Below are 24,372 nucleotides of genomic sequence, written 5' to 3'. Positions count from 1 at the left end.
TTGACAGTAAGTCCATTAGTCGAAAGGGCAATATTTACGGGGATGTAAATAGATTGGCTGAAATTGATTGGCTTGACACATGAAATACAAACGACCATGAAATCCTATTTAGTTTGAAATTATGGCCAAACTCGAATATGTCCAGCCTACTACAGTAGCCCTACAGCACTAACTATATGCCCCCGTCGCCCTGTCTGAGCACTTCTTCTTCAGGACGCGTCTGTGAAAGTCATATAACACACTGTCGCACAGTGAACTGACGAGCGCGAGGAGGAGGGATCTGTCATCTTCACCGTCTCAGGCAGCATGTGGACGGGCTCCTATCGTGCCACTGTCGAGAGAGAAATGGCGAGAGCCAGTGTCAACATTCAAGATCATCTATCTTTGGATGCAGAGTAAGCTGATGTTTCACAGCTGTAAATAGTTTTGGAGTCTTGGTTCATTGTATTCAGTCTACAGGGCACGCGCTACACTTTGGCGGTGGTGACAGTTAATCTATCTGAGCTGGGTTCTCGGCCAGTGCAATCTAAGGAATTAATCGTTATACAGGACTATACACCTGCAACTTGTTCCCAGAACGGTGGTGACTGACTCCCGTTGGATGTAACGTTGAGCGGAGTGACGCGGGTCGGTTTGCGGGCAAATAGAGCGGTGGCGGACCAAACGCACAACGTCCAATTTAATCTCCCTTCCCGTGTCCCTGTGCTCCGCCCGACTCATAACGGAGATGTTGCTCCTCGGAATACTGCTCAACATCTTCATACGAGGTAAAATGAAGGAAGATATCCATGCTGTTACATACATTTTTGCCGTCAGTCATTCAAGCTACACGCTGGTCTACACTGACCTTACAATTAGTTTTTTAGCATCTGGGTTTTATAGGCAATCATGACACATTTACTCATCTAATTTAAGTATTTGATGATTTCAATTCGTAATAAGGCTAATTACCCCCATAACACCATCACAACATTTTACATGATGGTTAAAATGCGCGTTTTCAGTGAGCTTTGCATGCAGGCATGGCTTCTAATATGCTCTGCAATTAATAAATGTATTAAACCTATTCATTGATCTTCTAGGCTACATAAACTGCTCTTAATAAACATTTTATGACAACATTAATATTTAGTGAAAAGAGAGACTGTAGAAACCACTTGAATTTAAACTTTGGATTAATTAAAATATTTTATAAATGATTTCCAGTCTTGGGACAAAGGCTGATGATCGCTAAAACCACTCGTTTTTGATATTCTGAAATTGATATTCTGTGAGTTGGTGCCGCTACACAAATAATTCCCCCGCGGATCGACCGTTTTATTCATTAGCCGTGTTAATGATTGTGTTTTTGGTGTGCTGGTGTAAGCGACAGTCCCAGGAGTCGCATTGTATATCATCTGTGGGTTGTCCGTTTCTCCCTCGCCCGAGTGAGCGTGGTTTGATTTACGCAAACACCTTTCTGGCTTGCAGGTCTCTTTCTTAAAAAAATATAAAAAATCTTAATATAAATTCATCTCACCTCCAACCGCACATCAGAATAAATGGTCACGTTGTTGTTCAATGAGGAAGCGCACTCAACCGATGCCTGTGTGCAAACAGCGGAATCGTGGTTGACGTCTTATCGGCGCACAGGTGCGTATGGCCGCCAGATATGCGTCCAGGTGTGTTTGAGTAGCCGCAGACACTGGGACCGGAGGCCGCACCGCGGGGTGCGCATTAAGTTTTGACAGCCCAGCGGGTTACACACACACACACACACACACACACACACACACACACACACACACACACACACACACACACACACACACACACACACACACACACACACACACACACACACACACACACACACACACACACACACACACACACACACACACACACAGGTGACAGGTGTCTCCATCAGAGGTGATTTTACTGCACAGCGGGAGGCTGGGGTTGAACAAGAGGGCTTTGGCAAAGGTCAACTGCAGATAAACAGCTAGCTGTAAACACCTTTATAAATTCCTCATAGAAAAATATTCAGTTAAGGGAAAGAAAATGGCATGCACGGGAAATGAAAAGGTATTGTAACGACCCTGGGTTTATAAGCGCGGAAATCGACTCTGCCGTGCCGCACCGCACGAGCATGCTTTTGCGGCACAGTCAATAGCGCGCCGGATCTCGGGCTCGAAGGTCGAGGGTTCGAGACCTGCTCCCTGCTGTTTCATTACATTGGTGTCGGAAGTGATCGGACCTTGCATGCACGACAGTGCGTGTGCTTGGCCGGTGAGCGCGTTTCTGTAAGACGTAGAGCCACAAGCTAGCGCGAGGACGCGCTCTTTGAAAGGTCGGACCTGCTCCCTGTTGTTTCATTTCAATATTCTCTGCCCGCTTCAAGTTGCACGGTAGGCCTATACAGAAACTGCCGTTGACTCTTTCGATACTATAACATGAAAAACGGTTCCTTACTAGAATATCTGTTTCTTTAGGTTAACCTACTTCCGTCAAATGTGTCTCATGTTTTAGCCTACGGATTGAGATGACGAGTCTGTCTAGTAATTTGTCAGACTCTTCTCAAGGGGGCAGTAGTAAATTAGCCAGGCTGACGCAGCGCAAAACACTTTTGAGAAGCAAGCAAGAGAGAGAAAATGCCGACTGCATGGCTTCTTCTAACGAAAACATACTTCCACGCCCGCAGTTTATTGATAAAACTGGCTCCAGAAGCGAACACTGGGAATACTATGCCAACAGAGCAGATGATGGGAATACTTTCCTTACAAAGCATACACTCTAAAAATAAAAGGTTCCTGGAGTGTCCTTTAGGGGTACTGCAAATTGAAACTGGGGGAACCCTTATAAATTCTTCGTAGAACCCTTTTTAAAGGGTTATTCAAATAACCTATTTGAATGAATCCTCAAATAACATTTTCCGTTTTTATTTTTGAACTTCTCCCCTCCCATATTATTATTATTATCAATAATATGCATAACAATAACACAATATTTGTGGTAAATGTGAATGAAAAACACTGTTAATGGTTTTCATACATATACCTTGTCCATAATGTAGAGGCCTATGGGATATTTTCATTAATGAGGTAAGGGAGGAGAATCTGCATAACCTACCAATACCAATATGCCTCCTCCTCTGTGTACCGGCAGACACAAAGTGAGCAGTTCAGTCATCTGCACCCAATACAGTTATATATTCTTACCTCTTTTTGATTGAACGGTGTCCATTTTCCATTTTAGGAAGATTTGAACAATTATGAAAAGATAGATGGTATCATCAATTTATATCATACAATTATCATACAAATTTACCTTAAATTTAGGATATCTTTACATTTTTGGGTTAAGTTCCTGCACCGGCTGTACTTTGAAATCCAAATGTTTCAGTTGGGCAGTTAGGTTTCTACAACAAACAAAAAACAACTAAGGAGGTTCCTTGATGAACCCCACCTCATTTGGGGCTCTTGGGATAATCTTTTGGGGGCATTTTTCAGTGCCAAGACCCTAAGGTTCTTCAAAGAACTTTGAGGATCTTAGAAGAACCCTTATTGAAACCCTAATTTTTAGAGTGCACTGAAACAACTATGCAAGGCAGGGCAGTGCAAGGCAGTGCAGTTTAGCCAAAATCACAAACTATTTTACACACAACATTTTAATTGTAAAGTTATTCTACTAGCAACAGGAGGCTATTTTCAAATGATTTTTCAGTGACACTAACATGAACACACACTATGTACACAAAAGTATTTGGACACCCCTTCAAATGAGTGGATTTTGGTATTTTAGCTACACCGTTGCTGTCAGGTGTATAAAATCGAGCACACAGCCATGCAATCTCCATAGACAAACATTGGCAGTAGAATGGCCTTACCGAAAAGCTCAGTGACTTTCAACGTGGCACTGTCATAGGATGCCAACTTTCTAAAAAGTCAGTTTGTCAAATTTCAACTGTACTAGAGCTTCCCTTACTGCCGCACTTACTGCCAAATTCCAAACTGCCACAGGAAGCAATGTCAGAACAAGAACTGTTAGTCGGGAGCTTCATGAAATGGGTTTCCATGGCCGAGCAGCCGCACACAAGACTAAGATCACTATGCACAATGCCAAGCGTGCCGTAATTGGACTCTGGAGCAGTGGAAACGCATTCTCTGGAGTGATGAATCCCGCTTCACCATCTGGTAGTCCAATGGATGAATCTGGGTTTGGCGGATGCCAGGAGAAGGCTACCTGCCCCAGTGCATAGTGCCAACTGTAAAGTTTGGTGGAGGAGAAATAATGGTCTAGGGATGTTTTTCATGGTTTGGGCTAGGCCTCTTAGTTCCAGTGAAGGGAAATCATAACGCTACAGTATACAATGAAATTCTAGACGATTTTGTGCTTCCAACTTTGTGGTAACAGTTTGGGGAAGGCCGTTTTCTGTGCACAAAGCGAGGTTCATACATAAATTATTTGTCGAGATTGGTGTGGAAGAACTTGACTGGCCTGCACAGTGGTTTGACCTCAACCCCATCGAACACCTTTGGGATGAATTGGAATGTCGACTGCGATAGCCCTATTTTGTAAAAGACCAAGGACATATTATGGCAAGATCAGCAAAGAGAAATTACAGTCCATCATTTCTTTAAGACATGGTCAGTAAATCCAGAAAATTTCATGAACTTTGTGTGCAGTCTAAAAACCATCAAATGCTATGATGAAACTGGCTCTCATGGAGACACCTGAAACCCCACCTCTTTAAGGAATACCTAGGATAGGTTAAGTAATCCCTCTCACCCCACCCCCCCTAAGTTTTAGATACACTATTGTTAAGTGACTGTCCCACTGGATGTCATAAGGTGAATGCACCAATTTGTAAGTCGCTCTGGATAAGAGCGTCTGCTAAATGACTTAAATGTAAATGTAATGATGACTGCCACAGGAAAGGAAGACCCAGAGTTATCTCTGCTGCAGAGAATAATTTAGAGTTACCAGCCTAAGAAATTTCAGCCCAAATAAATGCTTCACAGTGTTCAAGTAACAGTCACATCTCAACATCAACTGTTCAGAGGAGACTGTGTGAATCAGGCTTTCATTGTAGAATTGCTGCATACAGACCACTACTAAAGGGCACCAATAATAATAAGAGACTTGTTTGGGCCAGGAAACACAAGTGTAAGGGCTATTTGACCAAGAAGGAGAGTGATGGAGTGCTGCATCAGATGATCTGGCCTCCACAATTACCCAACCTCAACCCAATTGAGATGGTTTGGTATGAATTGTACTGCAGAGTGAATGAAAAGCAGCCAACAAGTGCTCAGCATATGTGGGAACTCCTTCAAGACTTTTGGAAAAGCATTCCAGTTGAAGCTGGTTGAGAGAATGCCAAGAGTGTGCAAAGCTGTCATCAAGGTAAAGGATGGCTACTTAAATATTTGTTTAATACTTTTTTATTTATTCCACATGTGTAATTTCATAGTGTTGATGTCTTCACTATTATTATACAATGTAGAAAATAGTAAATAATCAAGAAAAACCCTTGTAAGAGTAGGTGTGTCCAAACATTTGACTGGTGCTGTAGACTGCATTTGGATTACTGATAGTGTTGTTTGTGTTGTTAACTGGATTCATTCTGACATTCCTGATTTCTTGTTTCTAGTTTTTGATTATTTATTTTTTGTGTACTTGTTTTAGGAGCTGGCAACACAAGCATTTCACTGCACCCGCTTTAACATCTGCTAAACTGTGTACGTGACCAATTAACTTTGATTTGATGATAGGATTGATAGCACATAGAATTTGTTTGGAATACGGATTGTGTGTGCATATGGGGACAGAAGAGGTGTGTGTGAAAGCCAAGAAGAGGTGTGTGTGTGTGTGTGTGTGTGTGTGTGTGTGTGTGTGTGTGTGTGTGTGTGTGTGTGTGTGTGTGTGTGTGTGTGTGTGTGTGTGTGTGTGTGTGTGTGTGTGTGTGTGTGTGTGTGTGTGTGTGACCGTCTAGTGGTTGTGTGCATCCATGGGGTAGCTTGGGGTTGTATGTGTGTTTTTGTTGATAACTATGATTTGGAACTCTAACACAGGAGTAACAGATGGTGTGTTGGGCTTTTGCCTCCTTGGCTGGGAGATTCACCCTGTTTGTGTGTGTGTGTGTGTCTTCACTGAAACTCTTTAATTTGCCCATTCTGCTGTACACACAGGGACTCCATGACATCATACCTCACTGCTCCCTCATATGAACTTTGTGATCGCACTCCACTGCACTGCATCCATAACCACTGATCTTGAGACAGCTCTCCCAATCCATGACCTATCCCTAACCATTAATGAACGACACATCAGAACTGGCCCAGGATCAGTTACATGTAAAATGGTAACATTTAAACCCTACAGGTGTAATGCTTTATAGCTTGCTGTTAGAACGGGTTTCACTATTTATAATGCCTTACCAACCACATACATACGGGTCCCCTCAACTTCTTTCAAAAGGTGATAAGGTCAATGTGACGTCATGTGATTGTGAGTGATTCACCTGGTTTGTGTATGGCAACGTGTGACTAGTTCAGGGGGGGAAGTCTGAGTTTCCTGTTTTTTATGTGACATGGGTAATTTGTCTTCTCCCTCTACCTGTAGTTGGTGCTCTAGTGTTTAAAGCGACAATCTGCAGTAGAAACAGTAACAAAGCGGCTTCCCCACCGCTGGTTTGGTGAAATGCTGAGGGCTGGATTATTGTAATCACTCTCAAATACATAGACAGAGCTATGGATGCAAGGATTGACCATCCATGATATCAACATTTATAGTTTTAACCATGTTTTAAGGCTATATAGTGTTATTTTACATTTTCTTTGTTTACAGACATTGGAGTAAAACAAGCTTATATTTTGGGGTTCTGACGGGGGATACGACAGTTGAACTAAGCTTATGAAGCCTTTAGAAAAGTTATGTTCTTGAAGAATCGATGGGTACATATCCTTCATTTAGGAGTCGAGAAATGGATGTAGCAACTGCTGATTGCCCCCTTTAAGCGGTCTTACGACCCCGCCGTACTTTATTTATTCCATTTACGTTCTCCCATTGATCTACGTTGTACCCAGAGTCTCGGGTAGTCTGCTTCCTGAAACTCAACACATTCGATTTAAATATGTTGCTCTGTTGAATATGATGCTCCTTTTGCATAACCACTTCAGCCATCGGGTGCAGGGTTTCCTAACTGACTATTTAAATCCGCTGTGTAGTGCTCGGGCGAAAAAACAGAACTCGTACCCAGGTGGGGCCCCAGGACCGAGTTTGGGATACCCTGATCTAGTGTGTGGCGAGGTGTGTGTCACAGACAGATTGCTGTACCCCCCTCCTGTGGATGTGTGGTATTGTGTTTTTGTAATAATGATAGACTCCGTGCCCACAGTCCCCCTCACAGCAGGAGTCAGACATAAAAGGGTTCCTCTCTGGTTGTGTGCGCGTGTTTTTCAGCACATGCTGATTGCGGCTCACACTGTGAGTGTGTCCTAGCCAGCAAGGTTCTGATTGGTGTGTGTCGCCAAACGGTGTTTGTCTCTGTCTCGCTTTCTCTCTCTCTCTCCGGTTTTTAAATGACTGTAATCGGAAAACGTTAGTGTGTCTGTAGGTTTGTGCGTAAACCATTGAATTTTACCAAGGGAGAATTTTGTATTGGTTTACAAATAACAGTCGAAAGCAGCCGAAAATGTCACGCAGAACATTTCTGGAGTAAAATAGGAGGTATTTCCCAAATATGAAACCTCACACTGTAAACTCCGGCTTTTGATTCACTCGAAGACAATGCCTTCTCGTCCATGGAAATGAGATACGGTAGAGAAAGACTCGTACATCCAGTATTGGCTTTTCATATTTAACGTCAGTGCATTCAGCCCAAATACAAATCAATGGGTTCACAGAGTGGAAGTACTTGTATGGAAGTCAAAAGAGATACTAGAAGGGACACGCCCTTTTTAAGCAACATTCCGTGGTGGGTTCCCCCTGTCCACCATATTGAGTGGACCATTTAGAAATGTTTGGAACAGCTACTCATCCCAATACGACGGCTGACCATTCTCCTCCTCCCCTTTGTCTCCCTCTTTTCTGTAGGTGTGGTCCCCTCCTTGTCGCCCCTCCCCCTTGGCTTTGTAGACTGTGTGGAGGCAGAGAGGGGGTGTAAGGAAGACCCCCGGTGTAAGGAGCTGTACATGACCCTGGAGTACTGTTCATCCGAGGAGGCGTTGGCTCCGCTGGGGAACAAGGCCAGCATAGAGTGCCTGGAGGCCCTGAGCGGCTTGCACTACCCCCCTCTGTTGGCCTGCAAGTGTCAGCGCGGCGCACGCAGAGAGGAGCACTGCCTCAAAGTCTACTGGAGTATCAGGATCCTGCAGGGTGAGTGTGTGTCCGCGCGTGTGTGTGTATGAGTTTATAAAAAACGTGGTAGGTGTAGACGCGCGTGCGTGTGTGTCACAAAGTGTGTATGTTTGATTACTAGCTTGCAGAGGGAAGGGGGCAGTTTACATTTTTTAGTACCATTGGTTCTTGACCCACCATTTGGCCAATACTACGTTAGACCCCTGGCCATCCTCTGTGACACATCCCTATAGCCACCGTGTTTTGCCACTGATGCTACAGTCACTGCATGGCCACGCATCTGACTATCAGGCTTGTGTCCCAAATGGCACCCTATTCCCTATATAATGGGCACACTATTCCCCATAGGTCCTGGTCAAAAGTAGTGCACTAATATATATATATATATATATGGAATTGGGTACCATTTGGGACTCACCATCAGTGAGAGTTAATGACAGCTAATGGAGCTATCCCCCATGCTCCGTTAGTCACCATGCATACGGTAATTACACAGCACTCTTCTCTAACACAGAACAGAGTTCTCTCCCCTACCGTGTCATTAAGGAAAACAGTACACAGGGATTTACATGAACAGATTAGTAGATTTATATACTGAACAAAAATATAAACGCAACATGCAACAATGATTCAATGAGTTTACTGAGTTACAGTTCATGTAAAGAAATCAGTCAATTGAAATAAATAAATGATGCCCTAATCTACGGTTGTCACATGACTGTGCAGGGGCGCATCCTTGGGTGGGCCTGGGAGGGCGTAGGCCAGCCCACTGTGGAGCCAGGCCCAGCCAATCAGAATGAGTTTTTCCCCACTTAAGAGCTTTATTACAGACAGAAATACTCCTCAGTTTCATCCGCTGTCCGGGCGACTGGTCTCAGACGATCCCGCAGTTGAAGAAGCCAGATGTGGAGGTCCTGGGCTGGAGTGGTTAGATGTGGTCTGAGGTTGTGAGGCCGGTTGGAAGTTCTGCCAAATATTCTAAAATTATGTTGCAGGCGGCTTATGGCAGAAAAATCTACATTAAATTCTCTGGCAACAGCTCTGGTGGACATTCCTGCAGTCAGCTTGCCAATTGCACACTCACTCAAAGCTTGAGACATCTGTGGCATTGTGTTGTGTGACAAAACTGCACATTTTAGAGTGGCCTTTATAGCCCCCAGCACAAGGTGCACCTGTGTAATGATCATGCTGTTTAATCCGTTTCTTGATATGCCACACCTGTCAGGTGAATGGATTATCTTGGCAAAGGAGAAATGCTCACTAACAGGGATGTAACCAAATTTGTGCACAGAATTTGAAAGAAATAAGCTTTTTGTGCTTATGGAACTTTTCTGAGATCTTTTATTTCAGCTCATTAGCATCCACACACAACTTAGTCTTCAGTCTCAGTACACTTCAACTCTACTCTAGTGTGGTATTAAAAGCAACTTCAGCAGTGTATTTCTTTAATTAGGCTAATTAGAATCATGTTCCAGATCTGAACTAACTACATGGTGTGAGTACAATCGAACTACACTGACCAAAAATATAAACACAACATGTAAAGTGTTGGTCCCAGTGTTGGTCCCACATGGGACCAACACTTTACATTTTGTGTTTATATTTTTGTTCAGTGTAGCCATCTTTATAGAGTCGGATGACAGGTCACCTGATGGGTCAACTGACCAGGAGGCAATCTTGGCCATCTAGTGTATTCACGTTGAAGAATTCATGAACAGCCGCCCCGGGAAGTAGTGCAGCTAATTAATTATTCCCATCGGACTCAAGTCATCTGTAGCACTTCCTGGGGCTGTATGGACAGATTACTTGCTGCAAGGCCATGTTCTGGCTGAGCTGTTGTGGTTGACTGTTGCAGCTCGGGTAGGCAGTAGTTGACCACGGTTACTGGTTGGCAGAGAAAGTGACCATCTTGGCTGCCCAGTCGACTCCCGAACTTGTGCTCCTTGGGGCATGAACGGCTCCGGCCGCCCCATGAGAAGATCTTTGATGGCTGGAGTAAATGCCTATTGGCTCCTTTTCTTGGGGCCATGGTTGGGTACAGGTCAGGTATTAGCAGAGGGTAGATTGCCTGAGCCGAGTCCAGAGCAGTTAATGTCTGAAAGGTACTGGGAGCTCCTAGGAACTGGGATTGGGCCAGTTGATCTAGACCTGGAAAGAGCTGAGGGTAAACTAGCTGATCTGCTAGCTTGTATACAGAACTCAAGGGTTGTGGTAGCATTCAAAGCTGGTCCGAAGTTATATCTCCTTCTGGGGATGACTGGTTGGAGCTGCTTGAATAGGCTTGTACTTGACCTGCAGAGAGAGCTGCCCTAGACTTTAGTTGGTCTGCTGCTGCCTTAAGGGAACCTGGGGCAGAGGTTCTCAATTGTTGAGATTGAAGCTCGTCTTCGTCGCTTGTGTTGAGGGGCTCAGCTTCCGTGCTAAGCTCGGAGTCTCTTGGTGGTTTCAGACATTGCACTGAGGCTTGAGGGGTCACCTTGGTTTCTGAGTTTGTAATGTACTTTCTCTTGGAAAGCCTGTGGCAGTTCTTGTCTGTCCCTTTCTCCCTGGGTAGCAATATAAGTACCGTCAGACTGAGAGGGGGGGGGGGGGTTCTGGACTGGGCACAGAGGTTCGCCTGCCTGCACTAGTGACTAGTTGTGTCCTCTCTGTGCTGCCTAGGTTCTATAAAATTGTAAAAATAAATAAATAGTATACTTCAAAGGGTCTTAAAATTCAAAATCAAAGAACTAAATGATCTTTGGTATGGCCTTCTTAAAGCAATTTCATATCGCTTAGACATGACTTTAATGGTTAACAACAATTACCAAAATCCAAATCTTTGTGTGGCAGTTTTTTCCGGCTCAGAGAGGAAAAGTTGAAGTGAGAGGTTTCACTCGCCAAAAATAAGCCCAATGCGTTTCTATGGGCTTATTTTGGACCTAAACGTTACGCCTGCTTTCCTGCCTTTGGGAGAGAAATGAGCATCTCGTCATTATATACAGATCTCTGGAAGGATATACTTTTATGCCTGCCACGTTAGGTTAGATACACAGAACACATGAGAGAGGGATATACACAACAATGAGAGGGACAGAGACCTTTTGTGACAGTATACCTCACCTACTTTGAAGAACTAGTAAAATGATCGTCAGACAGCTCTGCAGCATACTTAGGCAGGCTAGCTAAATAGGATGACTAAAGACAGTACAGTATGGGGAACACAGCCATCTTTATAGGGTCAGGTGACCGGTCCCCTGATGGCTCATCTGACCCTGATGAATGGTAAATGTACCCATGATGGAATTTAGACTTGGTGTTATTATGATGTTGGTAGCAGGTGTGTGATGTTTTAATGAGATGTTGGCTGAGTGCTTTGAGTCCCTGTTATGATGTGATGCTTCCGTGTGTGTTTGATTATGTTGTGATTCTGTCTCCTGTGGTGTTGGGAGATTATGTTGTGATTCTGTCTCCTGTGGTGTTGGGAGATTATGATGCGATTCGGTCTCCTGTGGTGTTGGGAGATTATGATGCGATTCGGTCTCCTGTGGTGTTGGGAGATTATGATGCGATTCTGTCTACTGTGGTTTGATTATGATGCGATTCGGTCTCCTGTCATGTTCTTTTCAGATTATGTGGTGATCTCTCCTGCATTTGTTATGTTTAGGTTGCGATGTGATATCATGATGTTAGGTTGTAATATGACGCTGCCTCCCATGTTATTATTATTCGGTTGTAATGTGATGTTCTCCTCTGTGACCATGAAGGTTATGATGACTTTGAGGGGTCTCCCTATGAGGACTCGCCAGTGGAGTCTTCTCGAATGGCCTCCTTAGTGGCAGCAGGTAGCCTGCAGCACAATCATTTATTACCCTCAGGCACTCCTGATCAATACACTCCTAAATCCTATCACCAATCAATCCACTCATCTCTACAGCACTCAAGTGACCAGATTTTCACTTTCTCTTCCCTTTCTTTCTCTCTCTGTCGCTCCCCTCTTCCTCTCTCTCTCTCCCTTTCTATCTATCTATCTATCTATCTATCTATCTATCTATCTATCTCTCTATCTATCTATCTATCTATCTCTCTCTCTCTCTCTATCTATCTATCTATCTATCTATCTATCTATCTATCTATCTATCTATCTATCTATCTATCTATCTATCTATCTATCTATCTATCTATCTATCTATCTATCTATCTATCTATCTATCTATCTATCTATCTCTCTCTCTCTCTCTCTCTCTCTCTCTCTCTCTCTCTCTCTCTCTCCTCTCTCTCTCTCTCTCTCTCTCTCTCTCTCTCTCTCTCTCTCTCTCTCTCTCTCTCTCTCTCTATATCTATCCACCTCTATCTTTCCCCATCCCCCTCTCTCTCAGCCTCCTCTCTTCTTTTAGATGGACAGAACGTATGTCTGAAGGCAGCCCAGGACTGTGGTCTGTATGAGAAATGTGGTTCCCTGAGGTCTGAGTACGTCCTGGCCTGCACCAAGCATGCCCCAGGCTCGGACCACTGCAACAGGCAGAAGTGCCACCGGGCGCTGCGGCGCTTCCTGGAGCGCGTTCCGGAGGAGTACAGCCTGGGGTTGCTGTTCTGCCCCTGTACTGACAAACTGTGTGGGGAGAGACGCAGGAAGACCATCGTCCCTTCCTGTTCCTACCAGGAGAGAGACTGGATACAGCCCAACTGTCTGCTTCTGCAGAGCTTCTGCAGGAGGGACCAACTCTGCAGGTCAGACAAACACGATATGTACACACACAAAACACAAACCTTTTTGCTCCCAGAAGCACTCTCATTTGTGTCTGTGTGTGTGTGATTCAGGTCCAGACTGGCTGATTTCCAGCATAACTGCCAGCCCTCTGGCCATTCCCCTTCTGGCTGTATCAGGGAGAGTGGAGCTGTGTGCCTCAAATCCTACGCCGGACTGATCGGTAAGAGAGCGAGTGAGAGAGGGAGGGGTGAAAGAAGTCAGTCTGGTTTCACGAGGCTTGAGGAGAAAGGGGGATGCAGCTAAATATGAAGGATGGAGAGGGGTGAGATGAGGGAGGAGAGAGACTAAAAGAAAATAGAGAATGGTAAAGATGACAGAGAGTGTGTTAGCGGATCGTGTCAGGGCTGTGTCAGTGGGCCAGCCTTAGGAACTTTTGCAGTAGGAGTTGACTTCGGTAACCTTTGACCCCCCCCCCTCCAGGCACCATCATGACCCCCAACTACGTCAGCAACAGCACTGTGGATGTGGACTTGTGGTGCAACTGCGAGGGCAGTGGCAACCAATGGCAGGACTGCCTGAGGATTCAGCACATGTTCACCAACAACCCCTGTCTGGGTTAGTCTGTTCGTCACCCATATGAGTATGTACAGTTGAAGTCGGAAGTTTACATACACTTAGGTTGGAGTCATTAAAACTCATTTTTCAACCACTATAGTTTTGGCATTTTCTTCGTCATTTTTCCAACAATTGTTTACAGACAGATTATTTCACTTATAATTCACTGTATCACAATTCCAGTGGGTCAGAAGTTTTATATACACTAAGTTGACTGTGCCTTTAAACAGCTTGGAAAATTCCAGAAAATTATTTCATGGTTTTATAAGCTTCTGATAGGCAAATTGACATAGTTTGGGTCAATTTGAGGTGTACCTGTGGATGTATTTCAAGGCCGACCGTCAAACTCAGTGCCTCTTTGCTTGACATCATGGGAAAATCAATAGAAATAAGCCAAGACCTCAGAAAAGAAAATTGTAGACCTTCACAAGTCTGGTTCATCCTTGGGATCAATTTCCAAACGCCTGAAGGTACCACATTCATCTGTACAAACAATAGTACGCAAGTATAAACACCATCGGACCACGCAGCAGTCATACCACTCTGGAAGGAGAGGCGTTCTGTCTCCATGAGACAAACGTACTTTGGTGTGAAAAGTTCAAATCAATCCCAGAACAATAGCAAAGGACCTTGTGAAGATGCTGGAGGAAACAGGTACAAAACTATCTATATCCATAGTAAAATGAGTCCTATATCGCCGTATAACCTGAAAGGCCGCTCAGCAAGGAAGAAACCACCGCTCCAAAACCACCATTAAAAAGCCAGACTACGGTTTGCAACTGCACATGGGGACCAAGATCGTACTTTTTGGAGAAATGACCTCTGGTCTGATGAAACAAAAATAAAACTGTTTGGCCATAATGACCATCATTGTGTTTGGAGGAAAAAGGGGGAGGCTTGCAAGCCGAACAACACAACATGTCAACCGTGAAGCATGGGGGTGGCAGCATCATGTTGTGGGGGTGCTTTGCTGCAGGAGGGACTGGTGCACTTCACAAAATAGATGGCATCATGAGGAAAGACAATTATGTGGATATATTGAAGCAACATCTCAAGACATCAGTCACGAAGTTAAAGCTTGGTTGCAAATGGGTCTTCCAAATGGACTATGACCACAAGCACACTTCCAGAGTTGTGGCAAAATGGCTTAAGGACAACAAAGTCAAGGTATTGGAGTGGCCATCACAAAGCCCTGACCTCAATCCTATCAACAATATGTGGGCAGAACTGAAAAAGCGTGCACGAGCAAGGAGGCCTACACACCTGACTCAGTTACACCAGCTGTGTCAGGAGGAATGGGCCAAAATTCACTCAATTTATTGTGGGAAGCTTGTGGAAGGCTACCCGAAACGTTTAACCCAAGTTAAACAATTTCAAATCAATGCTACCAAATACTTATTGAGTGTATGTAAACTTCTGACCCACTGGGAATGTGATGAAATAAATAAAAGCTGAAATAAATGATTCTCTTTACTATTATTCTGGCATTTCACTTTCTTAAAATAAAGTGGTGATCCTAACTGACCTAAAACAGGGAATTTATTCTAGGATTAAATGTCAGGAATTGTGAAAAACTGAGTTTTAATGTATTTGGCTAAGGTGTATGTAAACTTCCGACTTCAACTGTATGTCAATCAAGCAATTGTCAGACCAATCAATCAATGCACTTTACACGAGGCAAACAATGAATTTACTGCTTGACACTGCAATCCATCAATCTGTCAAATAGTTAAACACTCAGACACACACGCGCTCTCATGCACGGATGTGAATACACACACACACACACACACATTATGTAATGTAATGTGTCTATTTGTCTGTCTCACAGAGAACTCCATCAGTACCATGGGTAGCTCCTCCCCTCGGCCAGTGGAGAGCACTTTTCCCCCGCCCTCTCGCCCCTCCTCCTTGGACCAGCAGAATGAGCTCAGCAACAACGCCCAGGATGAGCTCAGCAACAACGCTGTGAGGACTACTACTCAACATTACCCAATACTACCTAACATTACTCAGCATTTCCCAATACAACCAATCATTACTCAACATTACCCAATACTACTTATCATTAGTCAACATTACCCAATACTACCTATCATTACTCAACATTCCCCAATACTACCTATCATTACTCAACATTCCCCAATACTACCTATCATTACTCAACATTCCCCAATACTACCTATCATTACTCAACATTCCCCAATACTACCTGACGTTTCTCAACTTTACCCAATACTAACTGACATTAGTCAACATTACTCAATACTACTTATCATTACTCATTACTAAATGCAGCAGACACATTTCAGTTGAATACGTTCAGTTGTACAACTGACTAGGTATTTCCATTTCCCTGAACAATAAACATCAAGTACTGAATATGTCGATCTAGTACAGACCTCTAGCACTCTGACCATTGACCAAAGGTGAAGTGACCACAAGCTGGGTTCTGAAGTGTGACCAAACATTTTCCTGTTTGACCTGGGTTTTTATTTTGGGAGCAACAGTGCAACTAAACAGTGCCAGTTGTGTCTAGTTGGCTGGATGTCCTTTGGGTGGTGGACCATTCGTGACAGACAGGGGAAACTGTTGAGTGTGAAAAACCCAGCAGCGTTGCAGTTCTTGACACACTCAAACCGATGCGCTTGGCACCTACTATCATACCCCATTCAAAGGCACTTTAATATTTTGTCTTGCCCATTCACCCTCTGAATGACACACACACACACACACACACACACACACACACACACACACACACACACACACACACACACACACACACACACACACACACACACACACACACACACACACACACACACACACACACACACACACACACACACACACACACACACACACACACACACACACACACACACACACACACAGTCCATGTCTCAATTATCTCAAGGCTTAAAAATCCTTCTTTCACCTATCTCTCCCCCCCTTCATCTACACTGATTGAAGTGGATTTAACAAGTGACATCAACGAGGGATCATAGCTTTCACCTGGATTCACCTGGTCAGTCTGTCATGGAAAGAGCAGGTGTTCCTGATGTTTGTACACTCCGTGTACTTGCCAAGTCCAATTGAAAAATCGTCATTTTATTTTTTGCCCTTATCGTGCAGCCATACTAACAACATGGTAACTTTACTAGTATATGCAAAGATTCTTCAGGATATGTGTTTCAAAAGTAAGTTGTATTCATATAGGCCCAATGGAGGTATCTATTTTTCTGTTGCTCCTGAATTTCATGTGGTGCTCCTAACTTTTAAAAATGAGGAGCACCAGTGCTACGAATGATTAGTATTTATTTAGAGCCCTGACCAGAGGCTTCTGGAATGACCATTGACAACAGGAGTGACTGCTGTTGGCTGACCGCTAAATCCGGTTCGGTCAATTGATCAGAATGACAGTGAAGCGCTTTGTGTCTCCAATGCTTCCCACATGCTCAACACAGCCAGAGATGATCTCCGTCGCCAGCTAGACCAGGGGGATTCCAGTACCCTCTCTTTCTCGCTCTCTCTCTCTCATTGGCTGTCTCCCTTTCTCACTATCTCCGTCTTTAATTCTGTCTCTCCCACTACAACTCGCTCTCTCTCCCTCCCTCTCTACATCTTTCTTTTCCTCTTTCTCCCCTCTCTCTTCCTCACTCTCTCTACATATTTTTCTCTCTCTTTCTGTCGCTCTCTCTCTCTCTCTGAGAGGATAGGATGAAGGTGTTTGCAAGAGAAAGCGCATCAATCAAGAATTAATTTATTCATGCCCATCTGTCTATCCATCCCCCCCTCCTTCACTCTCCCCCCTAATCCTTCCTCCTACTTCCTCCCTCCCTCCTTCACTCTCTCTCTCCCCTCTTTTCTCTCTTTCCCTCCTCTCCATGTTCCACATTGTAACCCCTCTCTCCATTCTCTCTCTCTGTCTCTGTCTCTGTCTCTCTGTCTCTCTGTCTCTCTCCATTTTCTCTCCATTCTCTGTCTCTCTGTCTCTCTCCATTCTCTGTCTCTCTGTCTCTCTCTGTCTCTGTCTCTCTCTCTGTCTCTCTCTCTGTGTTGTGTGTCTCTGTCTCTGTCTCTCTTTCAATTCAATTCAATTCAAGGGCTTTATTGGCATGGGAAACATGTGTTAACATTGCCAAATCAAGTGAGGTAGACACAGGTAGACACTTTCTCTGTCTCTCCTTCTCTGTCTCTCTCTCTCTGTCTCTCTCTCTCTCGCTGTCTCTCTCTCTCTCTCTCTCTGTCTCTCTCTCTTTTTCAACCACAAATACATTGTTCCGATTACCTTTATCCCACTCTCTCGTTCCATCCTCTCTTCTCCTCACTCATCCCTCATGTCATCCTCTCTTCTCATCCCTCATGTCATCCTCTCTTCTCCTCATTCATCCCTCATGTCATCCTCTCTTCTCATTCCTTGTTTCTTTCTCTCTTCCTCTCTTCTAACAATATATCTCTCTCTGTCTCAGGTGGAGCAGAGTGAGGAAGAGGAGGATGTGGAGGAGGAGGAGGAGGAGGAGGGTCAGTTTGACGTGATCCCTCTCTATGCTGAGAAGGCCACGGTGTCCAACCTGGGTTCTGGGGGTGGGGAGGTGTCCCCCCGTCTTTCCATCGGCCCCCCTCCCTCCCTGCTGCTGCTCCTTCTGCTAATGTCTGCCTCTCTGAGCTGTGGGTAAGAGGGGGGGGCACCCCCTTCACACAGACAAGAGCCCCCCCACAGAGACTGAGAGACTGAGAGAGAGAGACTGAGAGAGAGACTGAGAGAGAGACAGAGACAGAGAGAGAGAGATTTGTACAGTTTTCTTTGTCTTGCTTCACCTCCCACTGTCAGAGACTCGTCTTGTATGACAGACCGGGATGAACCAACTCCAAAGTGACAGGGGGGGGGTTAAACTGAGTGACTTGATATATTATATGTAATTTCCTCTTTTGGTGAAAACTTGTGACAGGTTACTATGGGTCCGATGGCGCTTCAGTATATTCAAGCTTAACTCTGTCCATTCATACCTCTATCTCCAGTGATGGAGAAGTGCTTTCAGTAAGTCATGAAAAACTAGTCAGTGGTATGAAGGAAGTAATGTGCAAATGTAGCATCTCTAAACATGTAGCTTGACAGTGTGTTCTGTCTGTGCCAGTGTGTGAGCATTATGCAAAGAGTAGAAGGTTTTTCAGAATCATCTCGTCTCCCGCCTCATACTCACCCCCGTCAGCACACACACACACACACACACACACACACACACACACACACACACACACACACACACACACACACACACACACACACACCCCCCCACTGGCTGCAGAACATTAGATCCATTAGATGCTTATGGTTTATTAGTCTGTGTCCCCGTGACTCAGCACAGGCCTGGGAGAATGACCAGCGGCATTAACACAAATAAAACAGTCATAATGAGAGGGAAAAAGGCGTTCCATAAATGTGAGTAATAAAGCAGGTACAAACCAAATGTAATAACTTTTCAACAGGTGCAGGCGCCCGTCTGGGGTTGACACTGGCAAAGAAGACGAGGGGGTAGAGAGAGTTTATCGTGTGTGGTCTATTTCCACTTTTTACTTGTTTTAGTTTGAGGGGAGATAATATGGTACGGCATGAACTCTTTATCTTATAGTGGCTCTGGGGGTGAGCGAGCAGTAGAGGGAGAGAAAGAAAGAGTAAACCAGAGAGAGCGAGAGAGAGACCCTTGAGCAGAAACATACCATAGAGAATGGCTGGCCCTCCATTTCCTCTGTCTTATAAATCTTTTGCTGACACTAATGTTTTTTGTCTCTTGTTCTTTCCTATTTCTGGGGGACGTAAAATTAACTTCCATCCGGAGGGGTTGGAGATGGTGGTGGACAGAGAAGGGGGGGAGAAGGGAAGGGCAGGAGGTGGGAGAAGGGAAGGGCAGGGGGTGGGAGAAGGAATGGGAGAGGAGAGAAGGGATGGGAGAAGGGATGGGAGGGGGAGAAGGGAAGGGCAGGAGGTGGGAGAAGGAAATGGCAGGGGGTGGGAGAAGGAATGGGAGAGGAGAGAAGGGATGGGAGGTGGGAGAAGGGATGGGAGGGGGAGAAGGGATGGGAGGTGGGAGAAGGGATGGGAGGTGGGAGAAGGAATGGGAGGGGGAGAAGGGATGGGAGGGGAGAAGGGATGGGAGGTGGGAGAAGGGATGGGAGGGGGAGAATGGATGGGAGGTGGGAGAAGGGATGGGAGGTGGGAGAAGGAATGGGAGGGGGAGAAGGGATGGGAGGGGGAGAAGGGATGGGAGGGGGAGAAGGGATGGGAAAAGACATGGGAGGTGGGAGAAGGGATGGGAGGGGGAGAAGGGATGGGAGGTGGGAGAAGGAATGGGAGGGGGGAGAAGGAATGGGAGGGGGGAGAAGGGATGGGAGGGGCTGGATTGGTGGTATGTCTGCAGTATGTGTCTTGCATCACTCTCTCCCGGGCACTAAAATTGAATTATAAGCTTACACACACCAACTGTCCAACGGCACGTGAACAACAGACAGTTACACAAAGTGTCTGTCAATCAGTTATTCTTTCCGAAAGAAAAGAGGAACACGCTCACCTCAAGATCTATCCTTCCATTCTATAGAACACGAGCATCATTAATGCCAAGGTCAGCTAGTCACTCGCAGATCTCGTGCTGGGGTTAATTGATAGCAGTGAGGAAAGTAGGCGGGAGATTGATGCGCCTGTCAGGCCAGTGTGGGGCCTTTACGAGGCCTGTTGTTATTTTTTAATTGTTGTCGCGGCCGTTTGTCGTCTGCTGACACCTCTCCACTGCCAACAGACAGACTGAGAGAGAGCGAGAGAGAGAAAGGGGAGGAGGAGAGGATACCAATCATTTACATCAATATCTCTGAAATATACAAGCAGAGAAGCCATGCGTTAAATCAACTGGCATCGAGAAGGTAGTGGAACGGGGAGGGATTATTTCACTGGTCCTGTTCGCTCATATTACAGCTCTATCATAAACACACACATACACACTGTCAAACATTAGTTCAATGGTGTCTGATTCCCCTGGACTTGAGCATTTTAATCCTGGATGTTGGCACCACTGTTGGCTTAGTTATACCGCCCACTGTGGAGAGACTCAGCCAGGGAGAGATACAAAAGAAAGGCCCACAAGGAACTAGAATGACACACGCTGATCACAACTCTGAGAGAGAGAGAGAGAGAGAGAGAGAGAGAGAGAGAGAGAGAGAGAGAGAGAGAGAGAGAGAGAGAGAGAGAGAGAGAGAGAGAGAGAGAGAACTGATATGACCTGCAGGCTTATAGCAGAATAAGTGCTTTTGGCTTGGCCTTACTGATCTATTTCACACTCTGTAGGTCCTAAAGCATCAGCACTCTACTGTAGCACAGCCTCAGCTCTGCTGCTGCAGCCGGTCACACAGTGGAGGACGCTTTCCATTAGATTCATTTAAACAAATATACAGGAAAAGGGCACCACGTTGGTTGTAGTACTTCATACGCTCAATGGATGTTGCTGTGTTTTTGTGTATAAACAACCAGCTGTGCAGTGCTGTCTACCTGCCTGCCCTGCTATCACATTCATAATCACCTATCTTTAATTTATAGAACTGCTGTACTACGTACTCATTAATATGTCTATGCCAGATGTGTACGTTGTTGTTTATGCATACGCTCAGTAATTACCGCAGTGTCATGTTGTATTGACTGCATATCGGCCATCAGGATGACTTGTGTGTGTGTGTGTGTGTGTGTGTGTGTGTGTGTGTGTGTGTGTGTGTGTGTGTGTGTGTGTGTGTGTGTGTGTGTGTGTGTGTGTGTGTGTGTGTGTGTGTGTGTGTGTGTGTGTGTGTGTTTTGGACATTGCTGTGGAGCATATGGAAGACTTCGGAGGATGCTCAAGGGTTACAAGGTTTTCCTGCTGCACCTGTACTTAGCTCTGTCTGTTTGTCACTCTGCGTAACCATGGTGATGCTGTATCTCTGTCTCTGTTCACTGTCGCACCAAATCCTGCTAAATGGTGTTGAATAATGCTCAGATGTTCAGCCTTTTCTATCCCAGCACCTTCGGAGTTGAAGCAGTCATTTTGAGACCCCCCCCCCCCCGTGCCTCCTGCAGGTAGTCGGCTGAATAGACTGATGGGTATTCAGAAGGGGAGAGGACGCACGCTGGGACTGCAAATGAGACGCACATTCTTGAGCAAGCTGCCTGACTACTGACTACTGCCTGACTACTCTGCACAGCAATGATATGATGATGAAACCCTTTCTTCCTTCTTGCTCACTCTCCCGAACGCTGCAACGCCGAGTGGACCGATCTCCCCTCTCTCGTCAGGCTTGAGACCCCCCCCCCCCCCCCACTATCTTCCGTGTGTTGCTCCGGACAATGGGCAGTCACAGGAAGGACCGTTCGGGATCACAGAACTGCTCTGCTGGTGTTCAAGAATGCAAAACAAAACATGATGTCAAAACACTGATGCCATGAACATTCTGTTCATCCCGCTTCCCTTTAAGCATGCCTGTGTACCCCAGGAGAGGGCCAGCTTCGGCCCACTACCCCCCCAGAACCGGTTCTGTTCCGACCCCTCCAGTACACACCCCGCCCAGTGTTCTCTTGATCTGGTAGTGTTCTGTGCTTTCCTCCATCTGCTGTTCAGAGAGACAGCCACCACCCCTGTGTACAACGGTGAACATAATAAATATATGATCTTACATTTCCTTACTTTCGCTTCTTGTTTTTGTGTACAGTTGACCTTAAAGGAAATGCCTTGGAACTGTTGGGAATGCGCTGACTAGTGCTGTACATGAGCAAGTAAAGAAAAAGCACTTGAACTGGGATATATATTTGAATTGCAGAGAGGATGCACTTAGCCAATGTACATTTATCAATAGTCGACTACATTTCATGAACACATGGAGACGGCCTATAGAGGACCTTCACATGCACCAGTTCTCTGTCCCAGGTGCGACATGGTGATATTGTGTCAAAGCAGTGACAACGATGATGATAATTGAAACACTACATCAGGTTTAATGGACGTTGTCAGTGTGTGGTTAATGAAATCATTGGGATGTATTTCTGCTTCGTCTGAATTCTCCTTAATTCTACATGCGCCAGTGCTCTATTAGATCATTAAAGAGCGACTAGCGACTGTGGTCACACACACACGCACACTGACGCACACACACACACACACACCAACACACGACACGCACGCAAACGCACAATGTCTGTGAATCAGAGGAGCACCAATCACAGACCCATTAAATAATCAGACAGGTTTCTCTCCCATTGTGTCCAATCAGAGCAAATGGGTCTCCTGCTCTCTGCTCCTTCGTGATCACTCTTCCCCTGGGCTGGTTGTGTGTGTGTGTGTGTGTGGGGGGTTCTAACCTGTGAGAAACAGGACCTGTGATTAGAGTGGCGCACATTGGCATTACATGGCTAGTGCGTGTGTGCATGTGTGCGTGCGTGTGTGTGTGGTGCACATTGGCATTACACAGTTTATCTTACCCAATGACCCAGACAAAAAAAGGCTTCAACTGGAAAATATCTTCCACCCTGAAAATAATCTTGTTCCCTATTTTTCTAGGGTCTCTCTCTCACTCGCTTCCTCTCTCTCTCTCTCTCACTCGCTTCCTCTCTCTCTCTCTCTCACTCGCTTCCTCTCTCTCTCTCTCTACCTTATCCTCCATCCTCCCTGTGGAACCCAACAAACTTTTCCTCCTGAGTCTGCTCAGACAGATGAGTGTTCAGACGGAGAGAGATGGAAGAGCAGGAGACCCAGTAAAGCTTTTAATCTGTAAATGGAGAGAGAGGTATCCAGTAATGGTCATTTAAGTATTCAGCCCTCCTCCGTCCGCCTCGTTTCTGCTTCCTAATGCTCCTTAAACATTTATGACCCTGATGATAACAAAGGAAGACTGCAGCCTAATCAGATCAATGCTGGTTAAAAACCTTATTCTGAACTGCACAGGATTCAGCCATTGGCAGGGAGAAGAAAGCACAACTCATATCTGGCTCCATATCAGCTAAAGCAAGCATCAGTCCTCCTTATTATAGGCAGTAAATAAACTGCATTGTGATACTGACTGGCTGTAGGAATCCAACACACACCTGCTTCCTTGATCACTTACTTTGCAGTGTAGTTCTCTCTCTCTCTCGCTCGCTCGCTCTCTCTCTCTCTCTCTCGCTCGCTCGCTCGCTCTCTCTCTCTCTCTCTCTCTCTCTCTCTCTCTCTCTCTCTAGCTCTCTCTCTAGCTCTCTAGCTCTCTCTCTCTCTCTCTAGCTCTCTCTCTCTAGCTCGCTCTCTCTCTCTCTCTCTCTCTCTCTCTCTCTCTCTCTCTCTCTCTCTCTCTCTCTCTCTCTAGCTCTCTCGCTCTCTCGCTCTCTCGCTCTCTCGCTCTCTCGCTCTCTCGCTCTCTCTCTAGCTCTCTCTCTCTCTCTCTCTCTGTGTTTCTCTCCATCGGTTTGAAATGGAGAGATATGTACTCTCTGAATAGCTGAGACTGCCGGGCAGATAAAGATGGATTTCATTCAAAAATGGATGGAGAAACGGCGTCTGTCTCTGGGTGGTACAGAACGACTCATTCTACTCCGTCTAAATGGCTTCTATTGGGAGTGATGAGATTCAGTCTCCACTCCCCACAGACTGCGTCCTGCAGCATTACAGGGTCACATGGGTTAAATGGCCTAATAAGGAAAATGCACACTGCATTACACACTGCATTACAACACAGACACACAC

At 45.4% G+C, this 24,372-nt stretch overlaps 1 protein-coding gene across 4 annotated transcripts; it reads left to right on the top strand.

The window, feature by feature from the left end:
- Positions 1-230: 230 nt before the first annotated feature.
- LOC123994080 (GDNF family receptor alpha-4-like) lies at positions 231-19,427 on the top strand. Of its 4 annotated transcripts, none has more exons than XM_046296574.1 (8): positions 231-395; positions 8,077-8,358; positions 12,087-12,164; positions 12,699-13,050; positions 13,141-13,250; positions 13,511-13,645; positions 15,477-15,613; positions 18,121-19,427. In XM_046296574.1, exons 1-8 carry the CDS (start codon positions 389-391, stop codon positions 18,325-18,327), a joined length of 1,308 nt encoding a protein of 435 aa, XP_046152530.1. In that variant the 5' UTR covers positions 231-388; the 3' UTR covers positions 18,328-19,427. The 4 variants fall into 4 exon arrangements, with proteins under 4 accessions (XP_046152530.1, XP_046152529.1, XP_046152531.1 ...); XM_046296573.1 differs by having other exon boundaries at positions 231-767; XM_046296575.1 differs by lacking the exon at positions 231-395 and adding an exon at positions 2,141-2,390.
- Positions 19,428-24,372: the final 4,945 nt, after the last annotated feature.

Source organism: Oncorhynchus gorbuscha, linkage group LG13 (assembly GCF_021184085.1).
Source record: "Oncorhynchus gorbuscha isolate QuinsamMale2020 ecotype Even-year linkage group LG13, OgorEven_v1.0, whole genome shotgun sequence".
Taxonomy (NCBI): Eukaryota; Metazoa; Chordata; class Actinopteri; order Salmoniformes; family Salmonidae; genus Oncorhynchus; species Oncorhynchus gorbuscha.
This window is presented reverse-complemented; position numbering and strand designations above follow the sequence as displayed.

Coding starts and splice junctions, on each gene's coding strand:
- LOC123994080 (XM_046296573.1), top strand. CDS start 728: ATGTTGCTCCTCGGAATACTGCTCAACATCTTCATACGAG. Junction 768..8,076: donor GCTCAACATCTTCATACGAG/GTAAAATGAAGG, acceptor TCTTTTCTGTAG/GTGTGGTCCCCTCCTTGTCG. Junction 8,359..12,086: donor GAGTATCAGGATCCTGCAGG/GTGAGTGTGTGT, acceptor GTGACCATGAAG/GTTATGATGACTTTGAGGGG.